A 19,438-nucleotide genomic window follows, 5' to 3' on the forward strand; every position below is an offset into this window, starting at 1 on the left:
AAAAAAATATAAGGGAAAGAATAATGGGAAGAGAAAGCAGGTAATAAGAAAATAAAATAGAGAGAGAGCAGAAATATGGCAGTGCTGAATTCACAAACACTTACTGGACACATTTTAAATAACTTATGATTACATTATTTTTGGGATGTGAGGTTTTATTAAATATACCTTAACCAATTCAACCCACAGGTGTTTTCACCTCTAGGACAGAAGCCATTTTCCCGTCAGCACTCCTTCCATTAATTCACCAATAACTTTATCACTACTCATCAAATGTAAATGATCTACTGTATATCTTGTTTTTTCGCCACCAATTGGGCTTTCTTTAGGTGGTACATTATGCTAACAATAATTTTATCCTAAATGCTTTTTAATGGGAATAATAAAAAATGCATTATTTCTCAGGTTCTCGGCCATTATAGTTTTAAAATAAAACGTTCTACTGTGCATAAAACCCACACATTTTATTTGCCCATTTGTCCCGGATATTGCAACTTTTAAAATATTTCCCTAGTACAATGTATGGTGCCAATATTTTATTTGGAAATAAAAGGTGCATTTTTTCAATTTTGTATCCATCACTAGTTGCAAGTAGTGTTGGGCGAACACCTGGATGTTCGGGTTCGCGACCATTCGCCGAACATGGCCGCGATGTTCGGGTGTTCGCGCCGAACTCCGAACATAATGGAAGTCAATGGGGACCCGAACTTTCGTGCTTTGTAAAGCCTCCTTACATGCTACATACCCCAAATTTACAGGGTATGTGCACCTTGGGAGTGGGTACAAGAGGAAAAAATTTTTAGCAAAAAGAGCTTATAGTTTTTGAGAAAATCGATTTTAAAGTTTCAAAGGGAAAACTGTCTTTAAAAAGCGGGAAATGTCTGTTTTCTTTGCACAGGTAGCATGCATTTTGCCGCTATGCAGTCATAAATGTAATAAAGATAAGAGGTTCCATAAACAGGGACCGGCAACGCTAACCCAGCAGCAGCACACGTGATGAAACAGGAGGAGGCGCAGGAGGAGAAGGCCACGCTTTGAGACACAACAACCCAGGCCTTGCATGAGGACAAGAAGCGTGCGGATAGCATGCATTTTGCCGCCTTGCAGTCATAAATGTAATAAATATAAGAGGTTCCATAAACAGGGACCGGCAACGCTAACCCAGCAGCAGCACACGTGATGGAACAGGAGGAGGCGCAGGAGGAGAAGGCCACGCTTTCAGACACAACAACCCAGGCCTTGCATGAGGACAAGAAGCGTGCTGATAGCATGCATTTTGCCGCCATGCAGTCATAAATGTAATAAAGATAAGAGGTTTCATAAACAGGGACCGGCAACGCTAACCCAGCAGCAGCACACGTGATGGAACAGGAGGAGGCGCAGGAGGAGAAGGCCACGCTTTGAGACACAACAACCCAGGCCTTGCATGAGGACAAGAAGCGTGCGGATAGCAATTGGCTTTTTGTCAGCATGCAGTCATAAATGTAATACAGATGAGAGGTTCCAGGAAAAGGGACCGGTAATGCTAACCCAGCAGCAGCACGCGTGATGGAACAGGAGGAGGGCGGCGCAGGAGGAGAAGGCCACGCTTTGAGACACAACAACCCAGGCCTTGCATGAGGACAAAAAGCGTGCGGATAGCAATTGGCTTTTTGTCGGCATGCAGTCATAAATGTAATACAGATGAGAGGTTCCAGGAAAAGGGACCGGAAACGCTAACCCATCACAGATGTTCATTGTTCATGTTACTTGGTTGGGGTCCGGGAGTGTTGCGTAGTCGTTTCCAATCCAGGATTGATTCATTTTAATTTGAGTCAGGCGGTCTGCATTTTCTGTGGAGAGGCGGATACGCCGATCTGTGACGATGCCTCCGGCAGCACTGAAACAGCGTTCTGACATAACGCTGGCTGCCGGGCAAGCTCTATTGCGTACATTGCCAGTTCGTGCCAGGTGTCTAGCTTCGATACCCAATAGTTGAAGGGTGCAGATGGATTGTTCAACACAGCTACGCCATCTGACATGTAGTCCTTGACCATCTTCTCCAGGCGATCGGTGTTGGAGGTGGATCTGCACGCTTGCTGTTCTGTGGGCTGCTGCATGGGTGTCAGAAAATTTTCCCACTCCAAGGACACTGCCGATACCATTCCCTTTTGGGCACTAGCTGCGGCTTGTGTTGTTTACTGCCCTCCTGGTCGTCCTGGGTTTGCGGAAGTCAGTCTGTCGGCGTACAACTGGCTAGAGGAGGGGGAGGATGTCAATCTCCTCTCTAAAGTCTCCACAAGGGCCTGCTGGTATTCTTCCATTTTGACCTGTCTGACTCTTTCTTCAAGCAGTTTTGAAACATTGTGTTTGTACCGTGGATCCAGAAGGGTATAAACCCAGTAATTGGTGTTGTCTAGAATGCGCACAATGCGTGGGTCGCGTTCAATGCAGTCTAGCATGAATTGAGCCATGTGTGCCAGAGTCCTGCCAGAATCCTCATCATCCTCTTGTGAGCGTTGTGATAGTTGTTGTGATGCATCATAGTCGTCACTTTCTTCCTGGTCTGCTTCTGCTGACCATTCGCGCTGAATTGTGGAAGTCCAACGTGCACCGCTCTGGCCCTCGTCAGTGGTGGCATGAAATTCCTGCTCCAACTCCAGCTGTTCCTCCTCCTCTTCTTTGTCATAGCTGCTGGGGCCAGCGTTTCCTGAGGCGGATAGCCTGATGTTGGTACCATCACGCTGATCGTTTTCTCCTTCAGATTCCCCCAGTTGCATCGTGACAGCTGTTTCCTTGATTTTCAACATTGACTTCTTCAGTAAACACAGCAGTGGTATGGTAATGCTGACTGAAGAGTTGTCACTGCTCACAAGCAACGTGGATTGCTCAAAATTTTGGAGGACTTGGCAGAGGTCTAACATGTTGGCCCAATCGGATCCACAGAAGCTTGGCAGCTGTCCGGATGCGCCTCGGTACTGCGCCGTCATGTACTGGACCACTGCACTCTTCTGCTCGCAAAAGCGGGCTAGCATGTGCAGCATAGAATGTCAGCTTAGCCAACCTTAAAGCGCGAATGAGATTACTCCCATTATCACACACAACCATGCCCGATTTCAGGTCCAGCGGTGCCAGCCACAAATCCGTCTGTTCCTTTATTCCCCTCCAAATTTCCTCCCCTGTGTGCTGCTTATCCCCAAGGCAGATCAGCTTCAGCAACGCTTGCTGACGCATGCCAACAGCTGTGCTGCACTGCTTCCACGATCCTACTGCTGCTGGGTTAGCGTTTCCGGATGAGGTACAGCTTTGAGATGCGTTGGAGGAGAAGGAGTCAGAGAGGTAGGTGCTGCTGTTGTTATCCAGTGGGAGGGACGGCGGTGCAGCTGTTTGCGGCGTGGGCAACACCCGCGCCGTAGCAGGTGAGGAATTGCTGCCAGGCTCTGCAAGGTTCACCCAGTGCGCGGTAAGGGAGATGTATCGACCCTGGCCGAACGCACTCGTCCAGGTGTCAGTGGTGAGGTGAACCTTGCAGGCAACGGCATTCTTCAAGCTTCGGGTTATTTTGCTGACCACGTGCTCATGCAACTCAGGCACTGCAGAGCGCGCAAAGTGGTAGCGGCTGGGAACCACGTAACGTGGGATGGCCACTGACATCATGCCCTTGAAGCTGTTTGTCTCCACCACTCGATATGGCAGCATTTCGCAGGCCAGAAGCTTGGCTATGCTGGCTGTTACTGCCATGGCCCGGGGGTCATTTGCTGGCAATTTCCTCTTGCGCTCAAGCATCTCCGAGACAGACAACTGAACCGTAGGGCTGCACACTGAACGGCTGTTGGTTGTTGTGTTTGATGACTGGGAGACCTCAAGAGCACTATTCCGGAAAGTGACAGTGTCAGCGTCGTCTGATGTTTGTAAATGTTGTTGTGAACCACGCAATGGCTGGGCTACTGCTGCTGCTGAGGAGGGTCTGGTGGTGAGTCTGGTGACCCCAAGGGAGGCAGTGTTGCTGCTGGTACCCTGTCCTGGTGGCCACAGAGTGGGATGTTTGGATACCATGTGGCGGGTCATGCTGGTGGTGGAGAGGTTGTTAATATGTTTCCCCCTGCTCAGGCGGGTCTTGCACACCTTGCAAATCACCATGGTACCATCCTCACTGCAGTCTTCAAAGAAAGGCCAGACTTTGGAGCACCTGCCTTGCTGGCGATTTCTGTTTGCTCCTCTTTTGCGTCTCACTTGAACTTCCACGCTTGTGGTGCCTGAAATTTCGCGCCGCCTACCTTGTGGCACAAGTCGAACTCGTGCAGCAGTGGGTTCTTCAACAGACTCATCTGTGCTGCTGCTACGACGGCGATGTTCTCCTTCACATACAAAATCTGGGTCTCTGTCAACATTGTCCATACCCTCCTCCTCCTCTTCCATCTCCTCAAACTCGTCATATGTGATTGTGGGCCGCCGCCGTGGAGTAGAGCTCCCCACAACAACCTCTGCGCAGCACACTCCAACGTCGTCTTCAAGATCTTCTCGGCCGACCTCCTGCAATTGAAACCCCTCCTGCCCAACTTGCTCTGGGATTTGGGTTTCCGAGTCCTCCTCGGACTCGCCTTGCATTTCAGTGCGCGGTGCATTTCCCACAGTCAATGGTTGTGAATCCGGGCACAAAATTTCTGGCAGTTCCATTGACCTTTGAAGGTGGAAGTTTGTTGGGCTGGAAATAGCTCCTGCGAATACCACATTGTGTCCTGAGGAAATTCTTCGGACTGGTTATTTGGCAGTTGTGTGCGTGGTGTCGCTGCCGGTTGTGTCTGCTTTGTGCCCATTGGCTCCTTGTAACTGGCTGAGGACTCGGACCTCGTGCGTGATGTGCTGGTGCTGCTTAACCCACTGCTGGACGCTTGAGAGGTCATCCAATTAATTATCTGGTCCTGTTCTTTTGGATTTGTGAGGGTTGATTTCCTGGACAACATGGGCGGTATTGAGTGGGTTTTCTTCGGTGCTCCACTGTGGCCTGTACGTGAACCGTCAGGGGGAACACCTCTTCCCTTGCCCCTCTCTCTTTCACAGGATTTCTTCTTCATTTCAAAAAGTACACGCTGACTGGCAGCAGCACAGTGGAAGTACAGAAATGCTATACAGTGGCGGGTGAGCGGTGTACTACTATTCCCAGCAGCGACACAGAGCACAATGCTATACAGTGGTGGGTGAGCTGTGTACTACTATTCCCAGCAGCGACACAGAGCACAATGCTATACAGTGGTGGGTGAGCGATGTACTACTGTTCCCAGCACAGACACAGAGTGGCAGTAAACACAATGCTATATAGTGTGGCTGAGCGGTGTACTACTGTTTCCAGCAGCGACACAGAGAACAATGCTATACAGTGGTGGGTGAGCGGTGTACTACTGTTCCCAGCAGAGACACAGAGTGGCAGTAAACACAATGCTATACAGTGGTGGGTGAGCGGTGTACTACTGTTCCCAGCAGCGACACAGAGTGGCAGTAAACACAATGCTATATAGTGTGGGTGAGCGGTGTACTACTATTCCCAGCAGCGACACAGAGCACAATGCTATACAGGGTGAGCGGTGTACTACTGTTCCCAGCAGACACACAGAGAGGCAGTAAACACAATGCTATATAGTGTGGGTGAGTGGTGTACTACTATTCCCAGCAGCGACACAGAGCACAATGCTATACAGGGTGAGCAATGTACTACTGTTCCCAGCAGACACACAGAGTGGCAGTAAACACAATGCTATATAGTGTGGCTGAGCGGTGTACTACTATTCCCAGCAGCGACACAGAGCACAATGCTATACAGGGTGAGCGGTGTACTACTGTTCCCAGCAGACACACAGAGTGGCAGTAAACACAATGCTATATAGTGTGGCTGAGCGGTGTACTACTATTCCCAGCAGCGACACAATGACCGGGGGACCCTGGCTAGCCTGGCTGGAGAGAGAACTACCCTGCCTGCCTACCCAAAGCTAAACCCACAGACAAATGGCGGAGAAATGACGTGGATCGGGTATTTATTTACCCGAACCACGTGACCCGTTTGGCCAATCAGAGCGCGTTCGGGTCGGAACCACGTGACCCGTTCGGCCAATCACAGCGCTAGCCGAACGTTCGGGTAACGTTCGGCCATGCGCTCTTAGCTCGGCCATATGGCCGAACAGTTTGACCGAACACTATCAGGTGTTCGGCCGAACTCGAACATCACCCGAACAGGGTGATGTTCTGCAGAATCCGAACAGTGGCGAACACTGTTCGCCCAACACTAGTTGCAAGCCCATATAAGGAAAAGATAATAGTAATATACCTCCACAACATACATATTAAAAAAAAGTTTAGTCCCTAAGGTAACTATGTCATTTTTTTTAAACTGTAATTTCTTTTAAACTTTTTTTTTGTTACTGGGGTGGGTGGGGGTCAATCAATTTTTATTGAATGTGTACTGTGTTTTTTTTTTTTTTTTTCAATTTCTACCTTAATTTTACTTTTTGGCCTCTAGGTAGCGCTAAGCACTCTCCTGGAAGATACCAGGAAGTGTGAGATCTTTTTTTTTTTTTACATTTTGTGACGTCTGTTTTCATGAATCAATATGACTCCTAACTGGAGGCATCTTGATTCATTCACAGGGGATCGTTTGCCTCAGGGGAACACTCGTTCCCCTTCCGCAATCGATCCCCTGTAATAGCAGCGGGGAACGAGCAGTGTGCACACATCTATGCGCACGCAACCGCCGCAACACCACTGGACAAATTTATTCATCCAGATAGCCTTTGAGTGGTGATTTTTGGACAAATATATTCGTCCAGATTGTCTCAAGTGATTGAAATATAGCTACACATAGTTATAGGTCTTTATTCTTTAGAAAGACAGGTACTCTTAGATTTTTAATAAAGCTGAAATTACTTCTCTTTCACAGTAGCTGGTTAGGGCAATAGATTATAGATTTTTCCATGAGCTAAATGACTGCAAAGTTCATCTTTCCTTCTTTATCTTGTTAATTAAGTTGACTAAAACTGGATGAGGGGGACTTTAGGGCATGTCAAATAGATTAACATATCCCTGTTGTCTTTTGCAAATATATTAGCTGACAAGCAATAATTTCAGGAGTATGAACCAATCACGCAATGTTGTAATTATTAACTGAATGACATAAAGCTCTCTCTGTAATTGTGATGCTATAAAACTAGAGGCTGGTTCATTAAAAGATTCAGAGAAGATCTGAATAGCAAAACGTGTTCCTGATGTCGTGTGATCTTCTTTCTAAGGGCCTAAATTTGGAGTCCATTAGCCAATGTACCCTCAGAGGTGTTAGGCCTCCATCTAATTATTTGTATTACAGGTCTAAGACTTCACAGGGAGGACTTAACAAAAGTAATTTCCATAATAAATTTGGAAATAAAAATTAATCTTAGCAACACACTTTCCTCCACCATGTTCCAGAAGAAAACAAAGAAAACATTACCTCAATTTAACAGTGAACTGGACTCCAGTTTTTAGGACCAGCGGTCGTTGTGGGTGGGTGGGCATGCACGGTTGTCTTTCAACTACAAAAGAGCTGCAGAGAAGAAAGTTATATTTTAAGAGCTAGGCAATTACACAGCATAAAACAATAGTAAAACGATATATAGTCTATTATTATTATTATTATTATTTAGTATTTATATAGCGCCGACATATTACGCAGCGCTGTACAGAGTATATATATATCTTGTCACTAACTGTCCCTCAAAGGAGCTCACAATCTAATCCCTACCATTGCCATATGTCTATATTATGTAGTGTAAGTACTGTAGTCTAGGGCCAATTTTAGGGGGAGCCAATTAACTTATCCGTATGGTTTTTGGAATGTGGGAGGAAACCGGAGTGCCCGGAGGAAACCCACGCAGACACGGAGAGAACATACAAACTCTTTGCAGATAGTGCCCTGGCTGGGATTCGAACCAGGGACCCAGCGCTGCAAGGCGAGAGAGCTAACCACTACGCCACCGTGCTTATCCACATATCAGTAATAACTAGCTGAAAAAACAGCATAGCTCATGTATGTATTTGGTTGTTATTGGGTCTACCCTACATACAAGTTGGTTTGGATATAAAGCCCTCCTGCATGGTAACATTACACTCAATAATCAACTTTTGATCATTTTAATAGAACTGCATATTTCCTCTGTGACATTTCTCACCATATTCCATCTCTGTATACTGTATATCTATCAATATCTCATGTGCACCAGAGCAGACGTGTGTTGGGGAGCTCCTGTTGAGATCCAGAGAGCAGCATAACCGGCTTATACCTAGCCCAGTTCTGTGCTTGGTTTTGGGCTTGGAGACTCCTGAGGTCCCTGCTTAGGCCTTGGCTTGCAGGGGCCCTCTCTACACTAGCCAGCTGCTTCCAGCAATGGAGCAGCTGGCTCATGCCCCCCCTGACCTGTCGTACCTAGGGGCAGGGGGGAATATCCGTGAAGCGGTTTCCAGAGATGTTGTGGCGGATGTGGTGGCCTGCAATAAGGCAATGTGCTATCATTCACATTTGTGTGACCAACTGGAAATGCAGCTAAAGGAACGGATCAGTCGTTTTGGAGTGAGATGGAGACCGGAGTTCCTTCAAACAGATCCGGTGACTGCAGAGCTGCAAAGAAAGGTGAACGAGCAGCAAAAAGTAGCTTGGAGAAATACAAAAGTTTGAAACCGAGAGCCCAATATGGTGTAGTATGTCACGACAAATGTTGTATAAAATAACGGTAGTAAGTAATATACTCACAAGTCTTGGTTACCACAAAGGCAACCACTGGATGCACGGATGGGGAGAATTATAACCTGACCCCACTCAGGTATTAAGAAGTCGCTCTCTGTAGATAGGAAAAAAAGGGGGACTATACCCCTCCACCAAGGGTGGACTAGATCGGATTGAAGTTTGTGATAACAGAGGCGCCAAATTAGAGTAAAAACATCTAAAATCAGTTTAAAAGGAGGTAGGCGCTTGGCCAGAAAATTGATACAGCCTTGTGTATCTCCAACACTGATTGCCTGATGAAGCGGGCATTTGACCCGTGAAACGCGTTGCATACCTGGAGATTTTATAATAAATTGTATTATTTATTTATATATAACGGCTCATTGGCTGGTCTCTTTATATACCTAAGGGTGGCATCACCAACCCCCCTCCTTTTAAACTGATTTTAGATGTTTTTACTCTAATTTGGCGCCTCTGTTATCACAAACTTCAATCCGAGCAGCAAAAAGTGGTGGTGGAGCTGGAGGAGAAAGGTGGACCCTTCCGGGAGACCTACCGAAATGCTACCCGGTTCCGTCAATAAGCAACAAAGCAGGCTATGGAGAGAGCAATCCCTGCACCTGATGTGAGAGCTGAGGCATCCCAAAAACTTCAAACCGTGAGTCCTGCGGAAAGGGTGGAGGGTAATCCCTGTGACACCCCGTGTGGGCAGGTGGAGGAGATGGAGGTGACCCTGAGGAGTGCGGAGGGAGTTGTGGCCAGTGAAGTGCAGCAGAATGATCCAGCTGTGTCTGAAAACCCCATTGCTCAACCCTCTGGTGTGGTGCCTACTGCTGTGAAAGCTGATGGAGATGGAGGTGTTTCTGCTGTATGCAAAGTCCAGGATGCTGATGTTACCCAAATGAAAGATGTGGGGAAGAAGCCTGTGCAGTCTGATGTGCTTACTGTGGATGGAAGGAGCGCTGACAGTGAAAGATGTGATGTCCCTGTATGTCCAGATGTGCCCCCAGCAGCCCCTGCAGAACTACAGCCCTGTACAGAGAGTATGGGTGAAGTGCCTGTATGTCCAGATGTGCCCCTAGCAGCCCCTACAGAACTACAGCCCTGTACAGAGAGTATGGGTGAAGTGCCTGTATGTCTAGATGTGCCCCCAGCAGCCCCTGCAGAACTACAGCCCTGTACAGAGATTATGGGTGAAGTGCCTGGCGCTGAGGAGGAGATGGAGGAGGAATCAAAAGAGGAATTACGTGCATCGCTCCCTAGAGCAGCAAAGAAAAGGAGATGGAAGTACAAACTTACAGTACAGAAGAAACATGGCGCCCGCAAGCAGCCTTGCGCTCCACAACCGTGTACTGTGGAGAGCACGAGGGCTGGACCAGCTGGGAAGCAGCTGGCGAAAACCGGAAGTGACGTCACTGGAAGTGCCGAAACCGGAAGTGAGGTACTGTGTGTTCCTGCTGCCGTGGGTGCTGGAATTAGCAGCAGCAGCAATGCCACTGGAACTGGCAGCAGTGGGGGAGATGATGTACTGAAGGAATCCTGTGAGCCTGGCAGCGGAGGTAAGAGTGTTCTGCAGGTCACAAGGATTCACCTGTAAAGGGGAGTGATAGCGCTGTGCTGCCCCCCACTGACATTACTACAAACAGTAACATATCTGTGCAGGTTGGAAAGCAGCCCATTGCTAATACATTGCCCAGTGACATTATTGATAGCACTGTTCCAGCAGATAGTAATGTGCAGCCTGTTAATATTGTAAATAAGAATAATGAATGTGGTGAACCTCTTGTGGAGTTCGGTGGGAGTCGGGGGTCGGAATTGGCCACAACTGCTGTCAGCCTTGAAATTAACACCGTGGACACCATTTTTGGTGATGTACAGACGGTAGTTGTAAAACGGTCGGTACTGACTCCTGACTCTACTGGCACAAAAGACGATGGAAACAATAAGTTGATTTCTGACGAGAAGTCTTTGGAGGTAACAGGTGTTTCTCTTGTGGTACCTGATTCATCTGACAAAGCGCTAGCATCCCAGCGTAATGCGAGAAAGACCGATTTTTTGCACGAAAAAGTAATTGGTGATTTCATAGCCGGCAACAAGCGGTATGTTTTTGAACCAGATGTGTTGTATGTACTAGAAGCAAAAACCTACAAAACTGTTGATTTTTTTTTCTTTACCAGATAATGTTGACCTAAGTAAAATTACCTCAGTAGGACTGGGTGACTCTAGTTTAGGCATCCAGGCAGATTTCAAAACAACCAATTTCAGATTTTTAATTAGAAATGAAGTTCTTTTCTGCTATGACACCAATGGTAATGAAATCCTTATGGAGATTATTAATGGGGTAGGGGAATGTCATCCATCTATAAAGCAAACAGCTTCCTCTTGCATCCCTAGTGTAGCCTCCATTACAAGAGGTGGGAAAGCTACGGTACCTGTCGTGGTACCTAAGTTACCGGTCAACAAGCCTGTCTCGTATGCCCGGGTGGCGGGGGGTGGGGCGGGAGGTGGTGTTGCGGGTGGTAAGAGAGTGCCCGCTCCCTTGGAACAGGGGGAGGATGCATCCGTGTTGGGGGGAAGGAGGAATGTGGTCCGTTTGAAATGGATTGGGGAGTCCCGGATCCCGGGAAAGCAGGACTTCGTTCACCTTCTCCTTGACACGGGTGTAAAGGCCCAGGACATTTATGCGATCATTGCACCTGGTGATCCCCCTGAGTACTATGACGTTAGCTTTCTGACTTCAGGGGGGCAAGAGTTTTTCATGGAAGAGAAGGATAGAAGGAGAATAGAGTGGAAAAATGTTGTTGCATCATATGTGTCTCGGCAACCCCTGGAGAGGAAGGCTACCGTCGTAGTGTACAATGAGTCCATCACAGTACAAGACGTTATCCTCTGGCTCTCTCACTATGTAGATGTGGTGTCCCGTCCCCAGAGGATCCTGGATGACCTGGGTATCTGGTGGGGCGGTTATGAGATCCCGATAAAAAAGATATAAAAATGGAGTATATTGTCACGTGCCCATCTGCTCTGATCGGGAGAGACAAGATCTCAGTTTTCTACCCGGGTCAGCCTAGGGTCTGCAACCGTTGTGGGGGGAGGGGACACTACAGCTATGGCTGTAAGCAGCCCCGGTGTGGTCTTTGCCAGGAGTTTGGGCATGACGCGAAGGATTGTAAAAACATTAAATGTAATTTGTGCCACAGCTTTGGCCATCCATACAGTGTGTGCCCAAACTCCTGGGAAAACCTGCCTGCCGCAGTGAAGGAGGCCTTGTTGGTAAAGATGGAAGAGGAGGGAGTACAGTCGTATACCCTTAACCTTCCCATTGTGCAGTCCTCTCAGTCTGTCTCCCCTGTCACCCTTCCCGATGTGTCAAATCCTGTGTCCGAACCTATTGTAAACCCAACGACTGTGCTCCCCCCTGAAACGGCGTCTGCTGATGGGGCCTCCGAGGAACTGTGGCATACGATGAAGAGGGCCAGGGGGAGAGGTCGTGCTGGGAATGTGAGGAGGGGAGCGGGCACTCTCTCCCAGAATTTGTCCGAGGCTGAAAACCCAAAAAGGAAAGCCACTGATGTCCCTCATCCTGGGTCTCACATGGGTCCCAGGGAAAAGGGACCTAAGAAAAATTCATCTCACAGAGATGGTGAGGGGCCATTGCCCCAATCAACTCCGAAACCTGGGCCTCGTCCAAAAAAAGCGGAATATAACCCTGCATTTCAACTTTGCTCTAAAACATTATTTACAGTATATTATATGCAACCAGCATTTTTTTTTTACTAGACCAGCATTGGAAGGGTTACACAGGGCTTTAAAGTCCCTGGAGATTTTTGCAGACGCATCCGAACTTGAGTTAGATACTTTTTGTTTACATAAATGTATCTAAGTGTTTATTGTGACTCATCTCTCTCATTGAGAAGGAGTTGGAGGACAGCCAAAGAGTGTGTAACATTTCTAAATATATACATATAACTAAATAGAATGTAACTATCTGAACGTCTGCACGGAACTTAAAACCTCTGTGTTTAACCCTTCCAATGCTGGTCTAGTAAAAAAAAATGCTTTTTGCATATAATATGCTGTAAATAATGTTTTAGAGCAAAGTTGAAATGCAGGGTTATATTCCGCTTTAAGTATGTAAAAAAGCATAAACCAAAAACCTTGAAGGAAAGACGGTTGCAAAAACAGTATGAGACCGCTTTTAAAAGACAAGGCATTCATTTGTCTAACAGATTCAGTGCTTTGAATAGTGAACAAGCAGATCCGCCCTCTGAGGAGGGTATGGACACATCAGATTCTGGGCAGAAGAATACATCCTAATGTTGTCTCTGTCTTGTGTTTTTCTCTTTTTTTTTTGTCCTTAGTGAAGTAAGCTGGAGGGATTCTACCTTAAACACTCAAATGGCTGTTTCCCCACTATTGAAACTGGCAACCATTAATGTTTCCAGTATAAAATCAGTAAGAGCTCGTAAACTAGCCTTATTTTTTCTCAGTGAGTTTGATGCTGACATTTTGTTTTTGCAGGAGACTAGGCTCACCTCTTTGGCAGATATCCATCTGGCCAAGAGGGACTGGAGGTCCGGTCCGAGTTTTTGGTCTCTTGCGGCTGAGCCTTACAGTGGTGTGGCGGTGCTTTTTACTGGTATGGTAACTTGCCGGCGAGTGGTTGAGGTGGAGATGGGGAGATGTCTGGTCCTAGACATCGCTGTGAGGGGGCAAGACCTCAGATTAATTAATATCTATGCACCCCAGTCGGCCTGGGAGAGGAAGTGCCTTTTTACAGCGATCAGGCCTTTCCTTTTTACGACCCAGCCAGTAGTGTTTGGTGGTGATTTCAACACCATTGTTAGGGTTATGGACAGGAGTGGTACCAACACTCAGCTGGGCTCTGACAGCAAATTTCTTAATAGGAAAGTTAGTGAGGCTGGTCTGGTGGATGGTTACGTTCGACATTCACCAGACCTCACTGGGTACACCTTTCGTAGATTAGATAGTCAGAGTAGGATAGACAGGTTTTTTGTTACAGAGCGTTTCACTGCCACGGCCCCTAGGGTACAGGCAGTGGAATTCTCTGATCACTGTATTCTATCGGTGGACCTGAATGTTTCAGATGCTGCTCCCAGAGGTAGGGGTATCTGGAGACTAAATTCATCTATGCTACTGGGAGAGAGTGTAAGACAATCTGTTGAGGAATTTTTTCAGGCACAGATTACCATACTGGACTGCTTTGACAACAGGTCGGAGTGGTGGGAGGTAGTCAAAAGACGTGTTGTTGCTCTTTTCAAGAACCTAGCCAGGAAAAGACAAATTGGTAAATATGTTGCTTACCAACGATTGAGGAAAAGGCTTGAAGTTCTTGTTTCGGAAGGCGGAGATCATGGGGAAATCTCTGAGGTCAAGGCTCAGCTTAGGCAGCAACAGTATGACCGTCTGTCCTCTCTGTGTTTGGAGAGGGATTATGGCAAATACCACTCGCCTGATCCCTATCTGAATTGCAGACAAGGTGCAGCCCTTAAAACGATCAGTGGTCTCAGGGATGGATCGGGTTCGGTGGCAAAGTCCAGGCTTGGAATCCTATCCGTCGCTAGAAGTTTTTATGTTGATCTGCTTGGGGAAAAGCCAATTGACCAAGCAAAGATGGAAAGCTTTTTGGTCTCAACTCCAGGTCTGGGTGATGCAGATGCTTCTGACATATGTCTGACAGAAGAGATCACCACTGAAGAAGTAGTGAGAGCTATTGATAGTCTCACACCCAAAAAGACACCTGGTCCAGATGGGTTGACGGCCGAGTTTTACAGGACTTTCAAGTCATTTCTGGCACCACAATTGGCAGAGCTCTTTAATCAATGTCTTGCTGAGGGTGAGTTACCACCATCCATGAGACAGTCAGCAGTGATCCTTTTTCCTGAGATAATTGAGAACTGGCGCCCCATCAGTCTTCTCAACATCGACAGGAAGATTCTGGCGAAAATTTTGTTCTGGCGATTGTCTCAGGCGACATGTGTGCTTTCTCGCCACCAGCACTGCTCGATTTCAGGAAAAAGTACTTTCTCAGCACTTTTGGCTGTCCGGGAAGTCCTGGAACATTGCAGGGCTGAGGGCTGGGGAAAGTATTTGCTGGCACTGGATCAGTCTAAAGCCTTTGATCGGGTCAACCATAAGTACCTATGGAGGCTACTTTGTGTGTACGGCCTACAGGGAGGTTTTGTTGATTGGATTCGTACTTTGTACAAAGGGGCAGAGAGTTTCATGCTCATTAATGGCTGGGTTGGCGAACCTTTTGAAGTAAGTTCTGGTGTGCGTCAGGGTTGTCCGCTGAGCTCCCTCCTGTACGTATTTGCGATCGATCCTTTCGTGAGAAGGTTGGAGTGCGGTGCACTCAGTGGAGTTCCTGTGGGCATCCCTGGTGTCTCACCCTTCAGGGTTGTGGCCTATGCTGATGATGTGACTGTGGTGATCTCTAAGGCAGAGGAAGCAGAGGTGGTAGTCTGGGAGATTGTCGAGTACTCAGAAGCATCAGGCTCACAAGTCAATCCAGACAAGTGTGAAATTTTCTGGATGGGGAATGATGGAGAGAGCTTTGTACTTCCTGGCTCCTTTCCCGTGCCCCAGCCGAAAATCAAGATTCTTGGCATCGAATTTGGACCTGGTGACTATGGTCATCAAAATTGGGTTAGTAGGCTGAATGATGTCAGCACCAAAGTAGCACGATGGAAAGGTTGGAAATTGACCTTTAGGGAAAGGGTGGACCTGATCAAGAGCCATCTGGTTCCAATCCTCTTATATGTCAGCTATGTTGCAGTTTTGCCTCAATCTCTGTATGCAAGGATCTGTGATCTGTTTTTCCAGATGCTCTGGGGAAATAGATTAAACATCATGCGTAGAAGCATCACCTACAGAGCCAGGCGGCAGGGTGGCATAGACATGGTCAACCCAATTGTTTTCTTTACTCTGATTTTTATTAAACACAATCTTGGTAATATGTTTGCAGAGAACCCACCTGACTGGGTAGGCATCTTTCGGACATGGTTTGGGACTTACCTCAAGAGTTGGGAAAGTGGTGGTTCAGTGAAGAGACTGGCGTCACGTCGTGACTATCTTCCGACTTATGTTGTTATGTGCTTGAGAAAATTAAGGCAGTGGGGATTGACTGTGGAGGATATCAAATCGGTCGAGAGGCGTGTCCTTACGAGCCGGGTGGTAGACTCATACTTTCATGAGCCACTGTACCTGAGAGATTGCCCAAGCGTAAAATTGGAGGAGGGTTTGCGACTTCTTAATTCACCGCGGATTCCAAATAAATTGTGGGATATTGCTTGGCTCTCTTTTCATGGCAAGCTTTACGTTAGAAGTAATGTTAAGTGCTTGAAGGTGGAGGCACGTGGATGTCCTCGTGAGGAGTGTGGTGGTGTTGAGGAATCCATGGACCACTTTCTACTTCATTGTCCTTTTAACGTTAAAATGTATAAACAGGTGGGTGGAAGCCTAGGTATTCCCTTTCTGGAGCGTCTAAGTTACACAGAGTGGGCGTATGGAGCATTCAGACACCACCAGGATTTTGATTTATGCACCTTATACTTAGTCAGCTTAGTTGTTAGGCAGCACACATGGTTGGCACGGTGTCTCAGGTCCTACTTAGGCATAAAACCATTCCTGTTCAGGTGGTGGTAGGCAATATTCTGGGTGAGGTATCTAGGATCCGGGACTTGGAGAGGCGTAGTTTGGGCAGAGGTGCCTGGGTTCTTGCGTGGCAGAACATCAGACCTCCTTAGCCTATCTCCTTCTCTTATGGGTGAGCTTTCTGTTTCTTATCACCCTTTTCAGTTTTTTGGGGGTTTTTTTTCATACCTTTTTTGATGATTGGCCGCAGACATAATTAGTGGAGTTATCCCTCCAACTAACTTTTGGGGGTCTTTGTTTGTCCTGTGTTGGTTTTGATATGTTTGTCTTTGTTTACCCCTCCTGCATAAATGGCAGAATGAGTGGTTATTGTTTCTAGTGATAGTCACTTGTTGGGTGTAGGTGATGGATTCATGTTTCCTGTTGTCCTGTCTGGTTTTGAATGTAGATTGAATGAGTATTTTTCTGCTCAGGGAGTTTGTGATATGGATAATTTATCAGCTTGTGTAAATAGTATTGTTGCTAATACATTATGTATAGGATATACAATGTATATCTCGATTATGTATTTTGCTTTTGTGATCCTTTTGATCACGAATATCATTATTATTTATTGTATTGTATATTTTGTATATATTTTTTCAATAAAAATCAATATCTCATGCAATCATCATTTACTGTTTAGCATTACAAATAACACTGAACAACACACTGCTACTTATAACTGCATTTCCAGCACTTTATTTTGCTACGAACACTCAAGGGTTTGTTTATTAATTACATAAATAACCAAGTACAATACAGTTACATATTATAATTCTACAATTAAAACCCCATACAATTCCATATATATTATTTTCACACTGCATACCATAACATATTCTTTCCATCTTTTCAATATATATATATATATATATATATATATATATATATATATATATATACATATATATATATATATATACATATACATACACACACTTTCATAATTCTATCTATCCGTCAATTGGTATGTGCTGAATAGTTATATACAAGTTGGTGGAGGGATGATTCACTTCACTGCTGGGAGTTGTGAGCACTGATTATATTACATTGCTGTTGTATGTAAATTGTGTGTTGCTGCTGCGATATCTGGTGGCTTGTGCATTGTGGTTCATCTGATATCTTGCAGCAAGTGTCAGTTTTTAAAAGTATATTTTTTTTCCCTGTAGTTTGCTCAGCAGCAGGCAGGCAATTAGCTAGGGGGAGGGATTAGCTGCAACACATGTGATAAATTAAACAGGAAGTGTAGGCCAAAGCCTTAATCTTGGTGGAGGGCTGATTCACTTCACTGCTGGGAGTTGTGAGCACTGATTATATTACATTGCTGTTGTTTGTAAATTGTGTGTTGCTGCTGCGATATCTGGTGGCTTGTGCATTGTGGTTCATCTGATATCTTGCAGCAAGTGTCAGTTTTTAAAAGTACATCTTTTTTTCTTTTCCCTGTAGTTTGCTCAGCAGCAGGCAGGCAATTAGCTAGGGGGAGGGATTAGCTGCAACAGGAGGTATTTGGTCAGCTTCAGAACTCAGTACTGAGCTTGCTCAGTCTGTGGCTTGCTCACTAAAGCAGGCCATACACTGGCCCGATTTGCGCCCGTTTCGACAGCAGATTCGATCACTGGGATCGAATCTGCTGCCAATCGTTCACGCTACACGCCGAATTTCGATCCATTTCGTCCGATCCCGTCGACCGTGCCGTGCGGAAAATAACCGTCGATCGCCCGCGGGTAAAGAGCGCATCGCTAGCGGCGTTCGAGTGCCCGACGACCGACGCAATAGAGCCCGCATACATTACCTGCTCCGCCGGCGCGACTGCAGTCTCCCGGTCACCGCTGCTCTGTCTGCGCTCTGGTCTCCAGGTCCGGCATGCCTCGCTTCTTCTAGCCCGGCAGGAAGTTTAAACAGTAGAGCGCCCTCTACTGTTTAAACTTCCTGCCGGGCTAGAAGAAGCGAGGCATGCCGGACCTGGAGACCAGAGCGCAGACAGAGCAGCGGTGACCGGGAGACTTCAGTCGCGCCGGCGGAGCAGGTAATGTATGCGGGCGGGCGGGGGCAGCAGCAGCAGTACCACCACAACAGATTGTGAACGGTTTCAGGCTGAAATCGGTTCACAATCTGTTTGCTGTAAAGGTAGCCATACGATCCCTCTCTGATCAGATTCGATCAGAGAGGGATCTATCTGTTGGTCGAATCTGATGGCAAATCGACCAGTGTATGGCCACCTTAAGTGGCTTTGACACAAGTGGCGTGGGCGTTAAAAACAGGCGTTACAACACAGGCACAAAGAGAGAGGTGAGAGGAAGCAAGTAAGGACTAAAAAAACAAACAAAAAAAAAAAACCTTCAACCAAATCAAATCAAATCAAAGATAGCTTTATTGGCATGACCAAGATTCATTCATTACAGGTATTGCCAAAGCAAGGGGAAATAGGGGACATGGGAGGGGGTGGGGTAGGGGGACAATAGCTAAGCAGTCTGTGGACATTTTTAGGTTTACAGTTCCGTTATGCTCCTCTCAGTCTGTGGCATGCTGTGACATAGTGTGCAGCGATTGTCACTGTGGATTCCTCTTCTCCCAGTAGGATATATGTTTTTCTCTCATCTTCTAGTGTGAGAAAGTCTGGGAATAGTTCCAACAATTTCTTAAAGTAAGTGTCCCTGGTTGCAGTATATTTGGGGCAGTGCAATAGGAAGTGGCTTTCATCCTCAAGGGTCTTCTGCTCAGTGTTGGCATAGTCTCTCCTCCCTGGGTTTGTACGTCTGTCTGTGTCTCCCAGACTTTATTTCGAAGTTGTGCGCACTCAATCTGTAGACACTCAGGATTTTCCTTTCTTGAGAGTTTTGCAGCTTTTCCAGGTATGGGGCCATTTTATATTCTCTTTGTAGAGACTGGTATACGGTTAGCTTTTGTGACTGTTTTATTTCACTCCTCCATTTTTCCCCATAGTCTTCTTTGCTCTTAGCTGTGGTGTGTTTTATCTGGACTTTTGTTATGACCTGTGGGTTGGGGGTTGGAGGGAGTATAGAGCTGACCACGACTTTCAGTGCACATGGCTTTTCT

The 19,438-nt window shown here is 46.6% G+C and overlaps 1 protein-coding gene across 1 annotated transcript in view; it reads right to left on the reverse strand.

The window, feature by feature from the left end:
- Positions 1-19,438, reverse strand: part of STAT1 (signal transducer and activator of transcription 1) — a 1,171,385-nt gene that overhangs the window by 680,722 nt on the left and 471,225 nt on the right. The window contains exon 7 of the mRNA XM_068244925.1: positions 7,454-7,546. Within this exon, the coding sequence (XP_068101026.1) occupies positions 7,454-7,546 (93 nt within the window). The remainder of the gene's footprint in view (positions 1-7,453; positions 7,547-19,438) is intronic.

The sequence above is a fragment of the Hyperolius riggenbachi genome, chromosome 7 (assembly GCF_040937935.1).
Source record: "Hyperolius riggenbachi isolate aHypRig1 chromosome 7, aHypRig1.pri, whole genome shotgun sequence".
NCBI classification, from domain to species: domain Eukaryota; kingdom Metazoa; phylum Chordata; class Amphibia; order Anura; family Hyperoliidae; genus Hyperolius; species Hyperolius riggenbachi.